This window comes from Hyaena hyaena, unplaced genomic scaffold, assembly GCF_003009895.1.
Source record: "Hyaena hyaena isolate Hyena2069 unplaced genomic scaffold, ASM300989v1 scaffold_209, whole genome shotgun sequence".
Taxonomy (NCBI): Eukaryota; Metazoa; Chordata; class Mammalia; order Carnivora; family Hyaenidae; genus Hyaena; species Hyaena hyaena.
This window is the reverse complement of record NW_024080844.1, coordinates 2280628-2300991: the sequence shown is the minus strand read 5'-3', so window position 1 is coordinate 2300991 and position 20364 is coordinate 2280628. Positions and strand designations below refer to the sequence as shown.

The following is a 20364-nucleotide window of genomic DNA, read 5'->3' as shown; positions in this document are numbered from 1 at the left end:
AAGTCAAAAATAGAACTACCCAGGATCCAGCAATTGCACTGTTAGGTATTTACCCAAAGAATTCAAAGCTACCAATCCAAAGATATACATGCATCCCAAGATTTATAGCAGCATTATCTACAATGTGGTAACAGCCCAAGTGTCCATCCACTGACAAATGGATAAAGATGGTGGTGGTGGTGGTGGTGGTGGTGGTGTGTGTGTGTGAGTGTGACAATGGAATATTACTCAGCCATAAAAAAGAATGAAATCTTGCCATTTGCAAAGACATGGATGGGGCTAGAGAGTATTATGCTAAGCAAAATAAGTCAGTCAGAGAAAGACAAATACCAAATGATTTCACTCATATGTGGAATTTAAGAAACAAAACAAAGGAGCAAAGGAGAAAAAAAGAAACACACCAAGAAACAGAATCTTGGAACACTTGGGTGGCTCAGTCATTTAAGCAGTCAACTTCGGCTCAGGTCATGATCTTGCAGTTCAGGAGTTTGCATCCACCTGGAGCCTGCTTCAGATTCTGTGTCTCCCTCTCTCTCTCTCTCTGCCCTTCCCCCGCATGCACTCCCACTCTCACTCTCTCTCTCGCTCTCTCTCTTTCAAAAGTAAAAAATAAAAATAAACATAAAAAAAGAAACAGTCTTAACTATAGAGAACAAACTGATGGTTACCAGAGGGGTGGGGGTGGGGGACAGGTGAAATAGGTGATGGGGAATGAGGAGTGCACTTGTTATGAGCACTGGGTAATGTATAGAAGTGTTGGATCACTAAATTGTACACCTGAAACTAATATTACACTGTATGTTAATTAACTGGAATTGAAATTAAAAACTTACAAATAACTCACTGTAATGCTCAACTGTGTCATCTGTAATACCTAACAATCTTCTCAGCCTCATTCATCTATCTATAAAGTGAATATAATAAAAGAAGTTAAATTCAGACCTATATCTGGAACAGTATTCATATATAGGGATCAGTTAACTGGCATTCTTGCTTCCAGCACCTCAGAGATTCAAATTCATCATTCACATTGCAAGCAAAATTAATTCCCTAAACTGGAATCTAAGGTTTAGATTTTGGCTCCACTAATTGGTAATCTGGAGTCAGTGGTGGTTCCAGAATTCCCATAGAGGATGGAGCTTAGGAGAGGCATTAGTTGGAAGGTGGGATTGAAGGACTTGTTGTGAAACTGCATTTCTACAATAAGCGTGTTGATTTTACTGAAAGCACACGTGTATTTTGGTGGCTTGCTAGAGAAAGGAATTTATCGCAAGTATCCTCTTAATGCCACCATACTTATGTAGTGAATGCAGCCTGTTATAGAAAAATATCACAGATTGGGTAGATTATAAAAACAGAAATTCATTCCTCACAGTTCTGGAGACCAAGAAATCCAAAATCAAGCCACCAACATGGTTTGCAGTCTGATGAGAGCCCTCTTCCTTCATAGCTGGCACCTTCTCACTATGTCTTCACATGGGAAGGGCCTAGGGAACTCTGTGGGAACTCTGATAAGGACACTAATCTTATTCATGAAGGGTCCACCCTCGTGTCCTAAGCACCTCCCAAAGGCCCTACCTCCTAATACAATCACGCTGGGCATTAGTATTCAACATATGAATTGGAGGTGGAGGAGGACATAGACAATCAGACCACAGTAATACCATAACCCCTCTATGCTTCATGGAAGTATTAGGGTACAGTCCTCAGGGGATTATCATAACGACTAAACAAAATCTAGCATAGCACATGGAAGTATCTTGGCACAGTGCCTGGAACACAGTAAGCTATTTTTAGGTCACTCCTCTCCTCAAAATTCTATAAAGGACTCCCTACTGACTGCTGAATAGGATACAGGGCCCTCCAACATTGATCTAGTCACAAACTACCTTTCCAGTTTTATCCCCTCTAACATTCATCCAGAGAACCTATCCATTGTTTACAGAGTCACATCCCCAGATGTCAACATGGCTCAGGTCTTTGCTCAGACATTAGCTTATCAAGAGGCCTTTCCTGATGGCCCCCTATAAAGGAATACAGTCACTCATTCACTTGCTGGCAACTTCAAAACCCCTTTACCACTCTACTTTTCTCAGTGGCACTCCACAGATACATATAGACAGATATATTTTCTGGGTCTCCTTATTAGAAGGTAAACTTAATGAACACAAATTATGTTTTGTGCCAAGCTGCGTATATATTCTCAGGTCCTAAAACAGCACTTAGCATATAAGGTACTCAATAAATATTTGTTATATGAATGTTGACATAGAATTCCCTTATTATGTTTCCTCAATCTAAGATGCCCTTCTTCATTGTCATCTATCAAAATTCTACTCGTTCTTCAAAGCTTACTCAAATATTCTTCTGTGAAACTTCTGATTCCCCCAAGTATAACCCATTGCTCTCTCAACGATTACGTGATTATAATTTGAAGTAGCTCTCATTTCAGTGTGTCTTATCATTTTTACTATCTTAGTTTTGGCGTCTACCCCTAGATTGTAAGTTCTTCAAAGGCAGGGTCTGTGTCTCATCTCTTTATCATATGCCATGCTAAATTCCCCATCCCCAACCCACTATCTGACAGTACCACATTGCCACCAAAGGGACATGGTTTAAACAGGAGAGGGACTTAATATTTGCTTAGCTGTGTGAAGGGAAGGGCATTCCAGAGTGGGAAAAAAAGAAGCAGATGCTAAATTGTGTGAAATGATATGGCTATAGCAACTTTTAAAGTAGATATAAAACTGTCATACTAAAAGAAGGCTTGGAGGATATAGGTAAATTATTTCCATGAAAATCTATTAATATGACTAATAGCAATAAATAGAATTTGTTAGCAAGCAAAATATTAGTAAAGTCTTCATGTTTCAGAAAAGTTGAAGAAGTTCAAAACATTCCGGCAAAAAGCAAGAAAAAATATCCCTAAGAAACCCAGTAGGGACCCCTGGCTGGCTCAGTCAGTGGAGCACACAACTAATTCTTCATCTCAGGATTCTGAGTTTGAGCTCCACATTGGGTGTAGAGATTACTTAAAAACAGAGTCTTATAAAAAAGAAGAAAGAAAGAAAGAAAGAAAGAAAGAAAGAAAGAAAGAAAGAAAGAGAGAGAAAGAAAGAAAGAAACCCAGTAATTGGCTAGGTGACATCTTTTAGTTCCAGTGTGGGTTCTTTATGACATCACTGAATTTATCCCTGAGTCACTATGACTGATGATGTTATAATGATCATCAGTGTATACTGTGCAGACTAGAATCTTAATGCTTTGAGTGGAGCACCATATTAACCTCTCCTCAGAGCAATTCTACTCTGTGACCAATTTTTGGCTATAGATTTTTTCCCCCACCCGATTGAGAAAGATGTCCATTCAAGGTCTATCCCTGTCTTTTTCTCTGTTGTTTATCTGCTTCCTTAGGGAGAGCTTCTGCATTTGTGATGGAACTACCTGGACAAAGGTTGGATGGGAGATTTTTCCAGAAGAAATGCATTATCTGAAACTTAAACCTTCTCCATCTCACTGTCTACCTTACCCTCTGGACAAGCTATGCTGCAATTTTGCTAATGTGAATATACTGCAGACTTCCTTTCACTTCATTTATATTTTAGCACAAGCTCTCTTTTTAATCCTGTCTGTTTTATCTGTGCATTACCTGTGGATGAAATGGAAAAAACACCAAAAACAGGTGAATTAGTGATGAAAATAATAATAGTTATAAAATGTCAAAGCCTTTAAAACATAAGATTATCAGCTTCTTTGAAGGAAAGTACAATGTCTATTCTCTCTGTAACATCACCCTGCCCCCACTTCTCACCCCACAACATGTAACACAATGTCTTGCATGTACTAGGGGCTGGACAAAAGTGTACTGAATTAGAAAGTCCTTAAAATACTGTAGTTCAATCTCTCTCTTTCAAGTTACAAAATACATCAAGAAAGTGGTGAGCTAGAATGGATAGTAAATGAAATGAGAATGGATAGGAAATGAAATGAGTAGAATGGACAGGAAATGAAACTGGGCCCATAGGTAAGTCATTTGCTCTTTCTCAGCTGCCTCATCCATAAGATAAAGCATCTGGATAAGAGATCTGTTAAGTCCTTTCCAGATCTATCTAAGAAAGCTAAGTCTGTAAAAGTGCACATGTATTTTTTTCCCTTTTTTATATCGACCATAAACCTATTTCTAATGTTAAGATAACTTGCTGGGAAATGGCACTCTTAAACCGATTTTCCACTTTGCCAATAGTACCATATTTTGAGGCAATTTTCAAATTTTGAGGCCAACTGACCTTCACAACTATTAGATATTTATAAAATGGCTATGATTTGATTGGATTATACATTGAGACTGTTCAATAAAAGAAAATATTTTGCAGATATTCATATAATAGCATTCTTTCAGCAGAATGCTCTAACCATAAAAAGCTCATATTAAATGCTTGCTGATTGTGATAATGATCGCTATAATCTAATGTGGGAGCAAACAGAAAAGAGCATTTCTTCTGCACTTATTCCTTTTTTCTATAGTAACCTTTCTATTGTATAGATAAATAATGTATAGTATTTGGGGTTTAAGTGTATCTATCCAGAAAACAAACATAATTTGAACTACACTAAGAAAATAATCTATAATATTATCTGTCTTTCTTCCTTTAGCTGAAGAAACCACCCCCCTCAGAAACATTTGGTAAAAATCTAGAAGATCATTGCATGTATGACATTGATCAAATACTCTGCCGGCTGGCGGCTGCAACATCAATGATGACCAAGTACCTGAATCAGGTGACCTGTCATCCTCCAGCTAAGAGAGTCAAACACCGGAAACTAAAGAAGAAGAAGAATGAGGGAGGAGGAGCCAGAGGATACTAGATCTATCCATACGCAAACATATCTCAGTCCAGTATGGAGATTACACAAGAAAATCTGTTGAGACAACTCATTCAAGGATAAATATGGTTCTTTGAGAGCCTTTGTAATTTTTGTCACTTACTTTACCAAGACTTTCCAAACAAGTATAGGTTTGAAAAGTACTTCTATTCAGCTAAGACACCCATACTTATTATAGTGCTGAGAAAAAAATTACATACTATCACTTCTTCATGGTTAAGTTTTTTTTTTCTTTTTAGTGTGTTAGATTACTAATCATTAACCAATATATAGAATATAATCTTTCTTTAACTGTTAGGAATTTACTCAAGAGATACAGGAGTGCTGATGAATAGGGGCACATGTAGCCCAATGTTCAAAGCAGCCCTTTCAGCAATAGCCAAATCATGGAAAGAGCTGAAATGTCCATCAACTGACGACTGGATCAAGAAGATGTCATTTAGTTGACCATACATTTGTGGGTCCAATTCTGAGTTCTCTATTCTGTTCCATTGGTCTATGTGTCTGTCACCTGCTGGGATGAGTACTGGGTGTTATAAGTGATGAATCATTGGGTTCTACTCCTGAAGCCAAGACCATACTGTATGTTAACTAACTTGAGAATAAATTTTTAAAAATTAAAAAAATAGATTAATTTTTTTAAGTATAAATTTCTACATTTTCACTGTGACGAATGAAGTAAGTATCAACATTTTTTAAATTTCTGGCTTTGGTTGATAAGATCACTCGATTTTTAAAAAGTATTCTTGACTTTTATTGATCAACTACCTCAATTTTTATAAGTATGGTCACCATATTTTCCATACAAATTAGAAAACTTGCCTGAGACTAGGACAGAAGATTTTATTTAAAACCTATTGAAAAACCCCAGAAAAACATGCCAGCTCTATAACATTCCTCCCATCAGTATAAGGGAGGAAAAAAACTTTCAGAAAACAATTCTTGAGACAGTAAAATGTAATTCTATAGTCTTTACAAGGAACAGGATGGTGCCTGCTTTGGATAATTGTGGATTATTAAATGTTTACTTATGATTCCAGTTTCCAGACTGTCCTTACTTCCACTCTCCCATACCACAACCCTACTCCTACATCTCCAAAAATGATTCTTCCATCCCTTCAGACTTCTGACCTGTCAACCAATTCCCTCTAAGAGAACAGGTATACAAATTCTTTTAATGAGGACTCTTGAACACTTGAAAAGTCTCAAAACCTCGAAAACCCAAAGAAATTTCTAACAGTGGAATTTTCAACAGTATAAAGGAGACTCTTTTTAAGGTAGGTATTAGAGTACACAACTGGGCTTTAACAAAATGCCTGGAGGCCAGCAAAAGGGGAATTATGGCTGGCTGTGGGGTGGGGGGCAGTTAGAGAGCACTGCAAAACAAAGCTACAAGAAGCTGGATCAAACCAGACAGGCCCAAGACAGAGAAGGCTGGAAACCCTAACCAGGTAAGGGTATAAATGTGCGAAACCCTGCTCCCAAGAAATCTCCTCCCCAAGTACTTAATATTCCATCCCCTAGTTAACAACTGTCAGTAAAAGATAGTGACCCAAAACTGGAGTGCGCAGCTCTCCCTTGAGCTCACCCCCTCTCACATCTCAAGAACGTACTCTCACTTTATTTTTTTTATAGTTTATTGTCAAGTTGGTTTCCATATAACACTCACTGCTCATCCCAACAAGTGCCCTCCTCCATGCCTAGCACCCATTTCGCTCTTTCCCCCACCCCCTATCAACCCTTAGCTTGTTCTCTATATTTAAGAGTCTCTTATGTTTTGCCTCCTCCCTCTCAACTATTTTCTTCCCCTTCCCCACCCCCATGGTCTTCTGTTAAGTTTCTCCTATTCCACATGAGTGAAAACATATGGTATCTATCTTTCTCTGCCTGACTTATTTCACTCAACATAACACCCTCAAGTTCCATCCATGTTGCTACACATGGCCAGGTTTCATTCTTTCTCATTGCCATATAGTATACCATTGTATAGATAAACTACATTTTCTTGATCCATTCGTCAGTTGATGGACACTCTAGGCTCTTTCCATGTTTTGGCTATTGTTGAGAGTGCTGCTATGAACATTGGGGTCCATGTGCCCCTATGCATCAGCACTCCTGTATACCTTGGGTAAATTCCTAGCAGTGCTATTGCTGGGTCATAGGGGAGTTCTAGTGTTAATTTTTTGAGGAACCTCCACACTGTTTTCCAGAGGGGCTGCACCAGTTTGCATTCCCACCAACAGTGTAGGAGGGTGCCCATTTCTCCACAGCCACGCCAGCATCTATAGTCTCCTGATTTGTTCATTTTAGTAACTGACTGGCATGAGGTGATATTTCAATGTGGTTTTGATTTGTATTTCCCTGATGATGAGTGATGTTGAGCATCGTTTCATGTGTCTGCTGGCCAATGGATGTCCTCTTTAGAGAAGTGTCTGTTCATGTCTTCTGCCCATGTCTTCACTGGATTGATTGTTTTTCAGGTGTAGAGTTTGTTGAGTTGCTTATAGATTTTGGATACTAGCCCTTTATCTGATATGTCATTTGCAACTATCTTTTCCCATTCCATTGGTTGCTTATCAGTTTTATTGATTGTTTCCCTTGCCGTGCAGAAGCTTTTTATCTTGATGAGGTCCCAATAGTTCCTTTTTGCTCTGGCTTCCCTTGCCTTTGGAGATGTGCCAAGTAAGAAATTGCTCAGGCTGAGGTCAAGAAGATTGATTCCTACTTTCTCCTCTAGGGTTTTGATGGTTTCCTGTCTCACATCCAGGTCCTTTATCCATTTTGAGTTTATTTTTGTATGTGGTTTAAGAAAGTGGTCTAGTTTCATTCTTCTATATGTTGCTGTCCAGTTCTCCCAGCACCATCTATTAAAGAGGCTGTCTTTTTTCCACTGTACTCTTTCCCGCTTTGTCAAAGATTAATTGACTATACATTTGTGCACCCAATTCTGGGTTCTCTATTCTGTTCCATCGGTCTATGTGTCTGGTTTTGTGCCAATACCATACTGTCTTGATGATGACAGCTTTGTAGTAGAGGCTGAAGCCTGGGATTGTGATGCCTCCTGTTTTGGCTTTCTTCTTCAATATTACTTTGGCTATTTTCAGTCTTTTGTGGTTCCATACAAATTGTAAGATTGTTTGTTCTAGCTTTGGAAATAATGCTGGTGCAATTTTGATTGGAACTGTATTGAATGTGTAGATTGCTTTCGGTAGTAATGACATTTTAACAATATTTATTCTTCCGATCCATGAGAATAGAATGTTTTTCCATTTCTTGGGAGAGAGGCAAACCATGAGAGACTCTTGAATGCTGACAAAAACTGAGGACTGATGGATGTGGGGGGAGGGGGGGATGGGCATGGAGGAGGAATGAGGGGGATGAACTTGTGGGGATGAGCACTGAGTGTTATGCAGAAACTAATTTGACAATAAACTATTTGTAAAAAAAAAATGTTTTTCCATTTCTTTGTGTCTTCTTCAATTTGCTTCATAAGTTTTCTATAGTTTTCATACAGATCTCTCATATCTTTGCTTAGGCTTATTCCTAGGTATCTTATGTTTTTGTGCAATTCACAATATGCAATTGTGAATGGGATCAGCTTCTTGATTTCTCTTTCTGTTGCTTCATTACTGGTGTATAAAAATGCAACCGATTTCTGTACGTTGATTTTGTACCCCGCGACTTTGCTGAATTCATGGATCAATTCTAGTAGGCTTCTGGTGGAGTTTGTGGGGTTTTCCAGGTAGAGTCACATGTCATCTACAAAAAGTGAATGTTTGACTTCATCTTTGCCAATTCCGATGCCTTTTATTTCCTTTTGTTGTCTGACTGCTGATGCTAGGACTTCCAGCACTACGTGAAACAACAGTGGTGAGACTGGATATCCCTGTCGTGTTCCTGATTTCAGGGGGAAAGCTCTCAGTTTTTCCCCACTGAGGATGATATTAACTGTCCTTTTCATAAAGGACATAACTGGGCTTTTCATAAATGGCTTTTATGTTTAAGTAAGTTCCTTCTATCCCGACTTTCTCGAGGGTTTTTATTAAGAAAGGATGTTGGATTTTGTCAAATGCTTTTTATGCATCTATTAACAAGATCATATGCTTTTAATCATTTCTTTTGTTAATGAGATGTATCACATTGATTCATTTGCTAATATTGAACCAGCCCTGTAATCCAGGAATGAACTCCACTTGATCATGGTGTATAATTCTTTTTATATGCTGTTGAATTCAATTTGCTAGTAGCTTGTTGAGGATTTTTGCATCCGTATTCATCAGAGATATTGGCCTATAGTTCTCTTTTTTGCTGGGTCTCTGTCTGGTTTGGGAATTAAAGTGATGCTGGCTTCGTAGAATGAGTCCAGAAGTTTTCCTTCCATTTCTATTTTTTGGAATAGTTGGAGAAGAATGGGTATTAACTCTGATTTAAGTGTCTGGTAGAATTCCCCAGGGAAGCCATCTGGCCCAAGGCTCTTATTCGTTGGGAGATTTTTGATAACTGATTCAACTTCTTTATTAGTTATGGGTCTGTTCAGATTTTCTATCTCTTCCTGTTTGAATTTTGGTAGTGTGTGTGTTTAGGAATTAGTCCATTTCTTCTAGGTTTTCCAGTTTGTTGGCATATAATTTTTCATACTATTCCCTGATAATTGCTTGTATTTCTGAGGGATTGGCTGTAATAAATCCATTTTCATTCATGATCTTGTATATTTGGGTGACCTCTCTTTTCTTTTTGAGAAGCCTGATGAGAGGTTTGTCAACTTTGTTTATTTTTTCAAAAAAACCAACTCTTGGTTTCATTTATCTGTTCAACTTCTTTTGGATTCTATATTATTTCTGCACTGATTTTTATTATTTCTCTTTTTCTGCTGGATTTGTGGTGTTTTGCTGCTCTGCTTCTAGTTCCTTTAGGGGCGCTGTTAGATTTTGTATTTCCGCTTTTTCTAATTTCTTGAAATAGGCCTGGATTGCAATGTATTTTCCTTTTAGGACTGCCTTTGCTTCATCCTGAAGAGTTAGGATTGTTGTGTTTTCATTTTCATTTGTTTCCATATATTTTAAAATTTCTTTTCTAATTGCCTGGTTGGCCCATTCGTACTTTAGTAGGGTGTTCTTTAACCTCCATGTTTTTGGAGGTTTTCCAGACTTCTTCCTGTGGTTGATTACAAGTTTCATAGCACTGTGATCTGAAAGTGTGCATGGTATGGTCTCAATTCTTTTATATTTATTAAGGGCTGCTTTATGACCCAGTATGTGATCTATCTTGGAGAATGTACCATGTGCACTTGAGAAGAAAGTAAATTCCATAGCTTCAGGACGTAGAGTCTTAAATATATCTGTCAAGTCCATCTGGTCCAATGTGTCATTCAGGTTAATTGTTTCTTTAGAGATTACCTGTCTAATTGATCTATCCATTGTTTGTAAGTGGAGTATTAATGTCCCCTGCTATTAGCACATTCTTATCCATAAGCTTGCTTATGTTTGTGATTGTTTTATGTATTTGGGTGCTTTCAAATTGGGTGCATAGACATTTATAATTATTCTTCCTGATGGATAGACCCTGTAATTATTATATATTGCCCTTCTTCATCTCTTGTTACTCCTTTAACTTTAAAGTCCAGTTTGTCCGATATAAGTATGGCTTCCCCAGCTTTCTTTTGAGTCCAGTAGCATGATAGATATTTCTCCATCACCTCACTTTCAATCTGAAGGTGTCCTCCGGTCTAAAATGAGTCTCTTGTAGACAGTAAATAGATGGATCTTGTTTTTTTATCCATTCTGATGCCCTATGTCTTTTTTTTTCTAGGAGAGAGAGACAGCGTGAGCAGGGGAAGGTCAGAGAGAGAGGGAGATACAGACTCTGAAATAGGCTCCAGGCTCTGAGCTGGCAGTCAGCACAGAGCTTGACGCGGGGCCCAAACCCACGAACCGCAAGATCATGACCTAAGCGAAAGTCGGACACTTAACCGACTAAGCCACCCAGGCGCCCCATGCCCTATGTCTTGATTGGAGCGTTTAGTCCATTTACATTCAGTGTTATTATTGAAAAATATTGGTTTAGAGACATTGTGTTCTCTGCAGGATTCATGCTTATAGTGGTGTCTCTGGTACTTTGTGTTCCTTGCAACATTTCCCTCATAGAGTCTTCCTCTTGTAGGATTTCTTGTAGGGTTGGTTTAGTGATGATGAATTCCTTCAATTTTTATTTGTTTGGGAAAAACTTTATCTCTCCTTCTATTCTGAATGACAGGCTTGCTGGATACAAGATTCTTGGCTGCATATTTTTCCTGTTCATCACATTGAAGATTTCCTGCCATTCCTTTCTGGTCTGCCAAGTTTCAGTAGATAAGTGTCTCCCTTTGTATGTTAGGGCCCTTTTATCCCTAGCTGCTTTCAGAATTCTCTCTTTATCCTTATACTCTGCCAGTTTCACTATGGTATTTTGAGCAGAAGATCGATTCAAGTTACATCTGAGGGGAGTTCTCTGTGCATCTTGGATTTCAATGTCTATTTTCTTTCCCAGATTGGGGAAGTTCTTGGCTATTATTTGTTCAAGTGCCCCTTCAGCTCCTTTCTCTCTCTTCTTCTTCTTCTGGAATTCCTATGATTATGGATAGTGTCCCATTTGATTGCATCACTCAGTTTTCAAATTCTCTTTTTGTGCTCCTGGATCAATTTATCTCTCTTTTTCTTGGCTTCCTCTTTTTCTATAATTGTATGTTCTAATTCACCTATTCTCTCTGCCTCTTCATCCATGCAGTGGCCACCTCCATTTTATTATGCATCTCATTTATAGCATTTTTTAATTCATCACAACTTATTTAAGGTCCAAAATCTTTGTAGCAATGGTGTCTCTGCTGTCTTTGATGCCTTTTTCAAGTCCAGCAATTAATTTTATGACTATTGTTCTAAATTCTTGCTCAGTTATGTTGCTTATATCTGTTTTGACCAATTCTTTAGCTATCACTTCTTCCTGGAATTTCTTTTGAGGAGAGTTCTTCCATTTTGGCTAGCTTTCTGTCTCTTGCAAGTTTTAAAAGCTTGTTATGCACTCTGCACCTGTGATTACTGCTATACTAAAGGATGCTCATAGACTGTCCAGGGCCTGTCCATTCAGGAAGTGTTCTTTTAATGGTGTCCCTTGGTCTCTTTTGTTGTGACTTTGGTTATTTTATTTCCCTACTCGTAGTAATATGTGGGACTCCCCATCATGTGTAGTTGGTTTGTTTCTTGAGGTAGCCTTGGAAAGGAAAAGAGACAGACAAACAGGGAACAAAAGCATGCAAACTCACAAACAAATCAAGCAAGCAAGGGGGGGGCACAAAAAGCATAAAACCAGAAATCCCATCTATAGATAAAGAGCAGGGTGGAGGCACTGTTGATGGAAGAGCATATACAATGAGAGAAATTACAGGGGTGGGGAGAAAGAGAAATTGAACACTGACCAGGAAGAGAGACTAAAAAGATTAATTCAGAAAGAGAAAAAGGAGAATATGGGAGATAAGGAGAAAGGAAACAAAGATAATGTTACCCAGAGAAACTATATAGTCTGATTATTTCAGAGAGAGAAAAGGAAGGTAACGAAGGAGGTGTAGAACATCCATCAAGAGAATGGATTAAATATGCCTGTTAAAGCAAACCTATAACCAGAATAACCAGTCCAGAGGAGGGGAGAGATAAGAATGAGATAAGGAAGAATATACCTGAATAACAAGAATTGATCTAGAGTTAATCACGGCAATGCATCAGTGCGGGTCTTGGGGGAGGGGCTGTTTCCGCAGCCTCTATAGTCTCTGGTAACAAAAGCAGCACCCCAGCACAGATGGGCGTGGTTTGGTGTAGGCGGGTCTCACCTCCACTGTGGGTTCCCCAGGGCTGTTCCCTGAGGCCCCGCCTTGGTGGGTTTGGGGAGAAAAATGGCAACCCCCAGTCCCTTCTCAAATCAGGTGTTCCAAATCACTCCTTTGGGTCCAATCTCACTGTGCCATGGGCACAGCCAAGGTGGGCTGTGTTCTATGTCCCACACCCAGCCACGTTTCAAGCTCTTACTCTGCATTAATGATACCACCCAAAATGTAATCCGGCAAGCCAGGGCACTTCCTAGCAGGGGTCCAAGTCGGGGACTGAGCAGGGGACTGGTTCCTCCTGATGACGACTGCATCCCTTGCATACCTTCTATCCCAGAGGGAATTTCTGGGACTGGGGCACCCAGTCCAAGGAAAGCTCCACAGTTAGAGATAGGATCTCTCTCCAAAAGCCCTGCAGTTAGAGATGGGATGACAGGATCCTAGGATCCCTCTCCATCCCCGGCCGGGGGCGGGGGGGGGGGGAGGGGGGCAGAGTGTTCTCTTCTCCAGGTACAGTTCTACAATTCCCCAGCCACTCTTTCTCTTCCCTTTGTCTCTCTGCAGAAGGGGCTCCCTCCCCTCTGTGCCTCCATGTCCCAGCCCATTTTTATATTCCCCAGTTTGCAATCATGCACTTACGAGGCTATCTTCTTAGTGGATTCCATCTCTTTTCCTCCCAGACTCTTGCGGTTCAGAGTCCTTTGGCTTCAGCCCTTCCTTGATTGAGAGATGCAGGCGGGAAGTACGGAACTCCCTACTTCTCCGCCATCTTGCCTCCTCAAGAATGTACCCTCATGTTAATGAAATTTCCTCCTTGCATCCCTTGATGGTTGTGTCTGGTCTGTCTTTGAAATTTTTCTTGGGAGGACACCAAGAGCCTTCGAGGACATCCTTGGATGGGCTGGGCAGAGGCCTCAAGCCCCAGTGCAGGGGGTGGGGTTTTTTTCCCAGTCCATCTGACCATATAAGAAATCTCCCACCCCTAAAACCTCTCCAGGTGACCCCTACTCTAATCACTTGAACAAGAAATAGCAGTGGTTTAAATTCTCATTAAGTCTGAAGCAAACAATGTTAAATGTTTTGCTGAGTAGTTTGTGTTTCTGGCATTCCATAGCTACATTCCCATGAAGCTCCATCACTGATCAGAAAACAGAATGCAAGTTTATAGTATTATAGTCTTCTTTAATCTTAATTATTAGGAAATATTAGGTATAATTCCCCCAAGAATGTAAGGACCCAAAATAAACAGATTGGTATGAGGAAGAAGAAAAACAATGGAAGTTCACACTCAAAAACCCCAAACTGTTTCTTTTCAGAAAAGTTACAGTAAAATTTGTCCCTGGTTTGTGTTTTTTTAAAACTCATGGATCATTTTTCAAAAATGGATTTTAAATTATACAACATGAATTTCACCTACAATAGCTATTCATGGGGAATCAATTAAATTCTTTGCTATTTGTTTTCTTTTTACTTATAGATCTAACCATGAAATTGAAAGTGTTCATAAACATTGTCCCTAGAAAACATTAGCACAAGTAGACAATGATCTATAATATAATCCAGTGGGGCGCCTGGGTGGCTCAATCAGTTAAGCATCCGACTTTGGCTCAGGTCATGATCTCACAGTCCGTGGGTTAGAGCCCAGTGTCAGGCTCTGTGCTAACAGCTCAGTGCCTGGAGCCTGCTTCAGATTCTGTGTCTCCCTCTCTCTGCCCCTCCCCCACTCACACTCTGTCTCTGTCTCTCTCTCTCTCTCGAAATAAAATAAAGACATAAAAACTTTTTTTAAGTCCACAAAGCATAACATCTTTTTCTTCCCAAATGTGCTACCTTGTCTCAATTCTTTATTACTATTCTCCCAGCTCTCCCTCTCATTTTACTGATAAGTAAGTTCCTTATTGCCATCAGAAGTATCTTCCTAAATATCACTTTCATCTTCCTTTTCTACATAAAAACTTTCAATGGCTCCCAGTAGTTACAGAAATGAAATGAAAACATCTTAGCCTGACATTTAAAGGTATAATCTGGCTGTAACAATAGCAGCAACGTTTAAAAAAAATTTTTTTTTTAATGTTTTTATTTTTTGAGACAGAGAGAGAGATAGAGCACAAGTAGGGGAGGGTCAGAGAAACACACAAAATCCAAAGCAGGTAGGACTCACACCCATGAACAGTGAGATCATGACCTGAGCCAAAGTTGGTTGCTTAACTGACTGAGCCACCCAGGTGCCCCAATAGCAGCTACATTTTTCAAGTGCTGATCACACACCAGGCTTTGTGCTAAGTGCTTTATATCATCTCATTTCATTCCTCACAACAACCCCAAGAGGTAGAAACTATTATTGGCTCCCTTTACTGGAAAAGAAAACTAAAGTGTAAAGAATTTACGTACCTTGTCCAAGATCACATAGGTTCAAATGGAAACACCAGTATTTAAACTCAGGCAATTTGATTCAAAAGCACATGTACTTATTTTTTTACAGTTCTACCTGTGTTATAGCCCACCTTTGCAAATTACGACTTATTATTCTGGTAATGCAATCTCATCACTGTTTCCCCAAATGCCACTTCCATTCCCAGCCTACAGATTTTGCTCATACTCTGTCTCCTTCTATTGGAATAAAATCCTACCCATTCTCTAAAACTCCGACATGCTCAGACTTCATGTTCTTTGACAACCCCATAGCATGTACCACCTGCTCTGCTGATTTTCACCCTTACTCCTAGTCTTTCTGATGTTGTTATTTATGTCTATAGCTTATCATCCCCCACCTAACAAACATCCAGAGAAAAGGAACAACCAGTTGTACCTACAACAATGCTATGCTCATAGTGGGCATTTAATAAATGCTTGCTGAAAGCACAAATGCAGATAACTATGCAAAATAAATGCCATGAACTTCACAAGTACTGAGTTTTTTTAACCAGTGTGTGTACTTACACAGGTATTATCTCTAGAAATCTCTAAGCTATGTTTTACAGGGTTGTGAAAACGAATTAAGCAAAATATCACTAAAATTCAAAATAGCACACAGCTTTTTGATATCTGATTGAAGAAGTAACATTCATGCCAAAAAGTGCAAAAATTATAAATGTGTTCACATATGAACACACCATGTAACTAGCAACCAGATTAAGAAAAAAACACTACATCCTAGAAGTCTCCTTCATGCTAGACAGGTAACTGCTATTCTAACTTCTAACGCTATAGATTGATTTTGTCTGGAAAATCATTTTAAGTTATTATAACTTTCTACCTGGGAAAGCAAATATATGACTCAAATATGCCATTAAAAAAAAAAGTTAAGGAATGGTCCACTCTACCTAAGTCTTTCAGAAAATGACCCTGTATATATATATATATATTCTTATAGGAAATTATTAGTAAAATTGTTAGATGTTAGTCAGTCAACTAGCTTTCAATACGCACAGTTTCTATTAAGTACAATGTTGGAGGCCAATAGCAAAATGGCAAACAAAAAAAGAAACAAGAGGGAGATTTCACACATTATCACCACCAGTGACTTGTGATTATATCTACAAATAAAACATGGTGACAAAAGGTGAAAATGCTAATCATCTCTTGCTCTGTTGAGGGTATAACCTTTTACTCCTAGGGAAAAAAATCTATCACTCAGTCTATTTGCTACTGTCATCAGCTAGATCCCAAGACCTGACCTTTATTGTCCACCTGCTTGTACTCACCAACCCCTGTTGCACATTTTTCCTTAAGCTGCTTTCCAGCTTATGTCTCAACCCAGGCAAATGGAAACAGAAATACCCCCCCACCCCCACCCCTGTCATAGCAACTGCCCTGAAAGATGGCCAGCAGGCCCAGACCATGCAGAGTAGCTTAAGCATAACCCTTGACTCATGCTTGTGCAGATGGACCATAGAGTGACCTCTAAAATGACCGACAACTACCTTCACCTCATTATAATACTAAAATCTCCACCCAGGGAGTGGCACGAGCCTCATTTACATAATACGCAATGTATGTATAGACCTGTTTCCTTAAGGTGCATGTGGGATCCTGATGTCCACCTCTACAAATAATGACAAGGATCCCCTTCTTAAATATTTATCTCAACCCTAAATAAACAGAACCCATCCACCCTTGCTTGGGGAGTCACAGCTTTGGACATTAATTCCCTGTGATCTCCTAATTTGCTGCAAATAAAGTTTCCTTTGTGCAACAACTTTCCTGGTATAGTTTCCACCTGTGACTCACCAAGGAACAAACTCACGTTGGTTCAGTTACACTACTACCTTGTGGGCTTCCTTACCTGCCCAGTCCAGGAATTCAACACACTCGGTCTGGGAATACCGGGCAGCAACATCTCGAGCTCTTTCTTCCCGGAAGTTCAGAGCTTGTATATCAACATCCAATTCCACGAGTGCTTTCAAGGTTTCCAAACGACCCCAGGCTGCAGCACAGTGTAAGAGTGTGTAACCTATCAAGTAGAATGAAGATGGTCAGGTCAAGTAGACTACATTGTTTTAGGCTATTTTATTCAACAGAAGATCACAATGGCAATCAAGTACTGAACAATTACTGCAGGCCAGGCACTATTTTAAGTACTTTATATATAGTAAACTCATTTAGTTCATAAAAATCCTATGAGGTCAGAACTATTATAATTCCCACTTAATAGATAAGGAAACCGAGGTCCAGAAATTTGCCTGAGGAACGCAGCCAGTAAATGATAGATGCAAGAGACTAACACAGGGAGACTGAAGTTTGAGCTTTTCAACATTTCTAAGGAAGACAGCCACATCCCTAGAAGTAATCTATTTTGGAACACAATTAGACCCATGACTATTAGTCTAAGGGATTCCAACAAACTCTAATTGTTAATATTATTGTTATTTTAAAAATTTTAAATCCAAGTTAGTTAACATACAGTGTAATATGATTTCAGGAATAGAATTTAGTGATTGATCACTTACATGTAATAACCAGTGCTCATCTGAACAAGTGCCCTCCTTAAAGCCTCTTGCCCATTTAGCCCATCCCCCCACCCAATACCCCTCCAGCAACCCTCAGTTTGTTCTCTGTATTCCAGAGTCCCTTATGGAAAAGGGACTTAGTCGGTTAAGCATCCAACTTTGGCTCAAGTCATGATCTCCAGTCCATGAGTTCGAGCCGAGTCAGGCTCTGTGCTGACAGCTCAGAGCCTGGAGCCTACTTCGTATTCTGTGTCTCCCTCTCTCTGCTTCTCACCTGCCCATGTTCTGTATCTCTCTCTCTCAAAAATAAACATTATAAAAATTTTTTAAGATTCCCTTATGGTTTGTCTCCCTGTTTTTATATTATTTTTGCTTCCCTTCCTTTATGTTCATCTATTTTGTATCTTAAATTCCATACATGAGTGAAATCATATATCTTTCTCTGACTGACTTATTTCACTTCGCATAATACACTCTAGTTCCACCCATGTTGTTGCAAATGGCAAGATTTCATTCTTTTTGTAGCCAAGTAATATTCCAGTATGTGTACATATATGTGTACATACACACATATATGTGTACATACATACAAACACATACATGTTTGTGTACACATACATACCACATCTTCTTTATGCACTCATCAGCCAAAGGACATTTGGTCTCCTTCCATACGTTGGCTATTGTCAATAGTGCTGTTATAAACATTGGGATGTATGTGCCCCTTTGAAATAGCACACCTGTATCCCTTGGATAAATACTTAGTAGTGCAATTGCTAAGTCATTATTTTTAATAAACAATAAGTCTATTTTTAATTTTTGAGGAACCTCCATATTGTTTTCTAGAGTGGCTGCACCAGTTTGCCTTCCTACCAGCAGTGCAAAAGGGTTCCTCTTTCTCCACATCCTCACCAACATCTGTCATTGCCTGAGTTGTTAATTTTAGCCATTCTGACGGGTGTGAGGTGGTATCTCATTGTGGTCTTGATTTGTATTTTCCCTGATGATGAGCGATGTGAAGCATCTTTTCATGTGTCTGTTAGCCATCTGGATGTCTTCTTTGAAAAAGTGTCTATTCATGTCTTTTGCCCATCTGTTCACTGGATTAGTTTCTTTTTTTTGGGGGGGGGGTGTTGAGTTTGATAAATTCTTTACAGATTTTGGATATTAACCCTTTATCTGATATGTCATATCATATACCCTTTATCTGAAAGTCAAGTGCCTTTTAGTTTTTCTATTGTTTCCTTCGCTGTGCAGAAGTTTTTTTTTATCTTGATGAGGTTCCAATAGTTCATTTCTGCTTTTGTTTCCCTTCTCTCCCGAGACATGTTAAATAAGAAGCTGCTGCAGCTGAGGTCAGAGAAGTTGTTGCCTGATTTCTCCTCTAGGGTTTTGATGGCTTCCTGTCCTACATTTTAGGTCTTTCATCCATTTTGAATTTATTTTTGTGTGTGCTGTGAGAAAGTGGTCCAGGTTCATTCTTCTACATGTCGTGGTCCAGTTTTCCCAACACCATTTGCTGAAGAGACTGTATTTTTTCCATTGGATATTCTTTCCTGCTTTGTCAGATGGCCCTATATTTGTGGGTCCATTTCTGGGTTCTCTATTCTATTCCATTGATCTATGTATCTGTTTTTGTGCCAGTACCATACTGTCTTGATGATTACAGCTTTGTAATACAGCTTAAAGTCGGGAATTGCATTGCCTCCAGTTTTCGTTTTCTTTGTCAGGATTGCTTTGGCTATTTGGAGTCTTTTCTGATTCCATACAAATTTTAGGACTGTTTGTTCTAGCTCTGTGAAGAATGCTGGTGTTATTTTGAGAGTGGTTGTATGCTAGCATTATTGTTAATACAATCATACAAATTATGACATCTACGTGTGCCTTTGGTTTGGAAATTAATCATTTGAATTAAAACCGAAATCACGACCCATTAAATTAGAAAGTTGCTTTTTAGACTAACTGAGGCAACTACTAGGGGGTGAAAAACAGGGAGGCATCATTAAAATTTTTCACACTGGCTTAAAAAAATCAAGTCAAAAGTTCATGGTTTCAGCCTACCCACAGGATGTATTTATGACTCATTTAACTAGCCAAAGAGGCATGCACTACTACTACAAGAAGAATTGAGCCACAGAATGAATAGATGTATTGAATGTATTAAGTACTGGGCAGTTTATGTACTACTACTTCATTTAATGCCTTCACTAACTTTATGAAGTCAGTATTGTTAGCCCCATTAAAAGATACAGAGGAAAGTGAAGGTCAGAGAGGCTATACCTTGCCCAAGCCCACACTGGTAGTAAGCAACCAAAGCAAGATTGAAACCCAGGTCTGTTGTCAAATAAAGTGTTTATAAGTAGTAGGAAACAACACCTATGCATTTGTCACTGAGTACAGCAAGGAAAGAGAGACTAATGATTCCTCTACTTCCTTCCAGAAATGTCTCCTTGGCTCCCCACTTGCCATATTCCCACAATCCCACTTCTGCTTTACATCAAGTTGTGAACTACCATTGTCTTAAGGATATCATAACTAGAACAGCTAATAAAGAAATCAAAGTAAGATGAAGTGACCAGCCAAAATTGGAATTACCTCCCCTCTTTAGCCCAACTTTTTTTATATAGTATCACAACAAGTGAGAAGTTTCAAAAACCAAGAGATTGAGATTGGCCCAAGAAT

At 39.1% G+C, this 20364-nt stretch overlaps 2 protein-coding genes across 3 annotated transcripts in view; one reads left to right on the top strand and one right to left on the bottom strand.

Moving 5' to 3' along the window:
- ANKRD45 (ankyrin repeat domain 45) overlaps positions 1-20364 on the bottom strand; it is a 48418-nt gene that overhangs the window by 14162 nt on the left and 13892 nt on the right. For both annotated transcript variants that reach the window (XM_039242368.1, XM_039242369.1), the window contains exon 3: positions 17019-17186. In XM_039242368.1, the coding sequence (XP_039098299.1) occupies positions 17019-17186 (168 nt within the window). The remainder of the gene's footprint in view (positions 1-17018; positions 17187-20364) is intronic.
- TEX50 (testis expressed 50) lies at positions 3230-4964 on the top strand. The gene is made up of 2 exons (XM_039242370.1): positions 3230-3682; positions 4654-4964. The coding sequence occupies exons 1-2, from the start codon at positions 3359-3361 to the stop codon at positions 4864-4866; spliced, it is 537 nt and encodes a 178-aa protein (XP_039098301.1). The 5' UTR covers positions 3230-3358; the 3' UTR covers positions 4867-4964.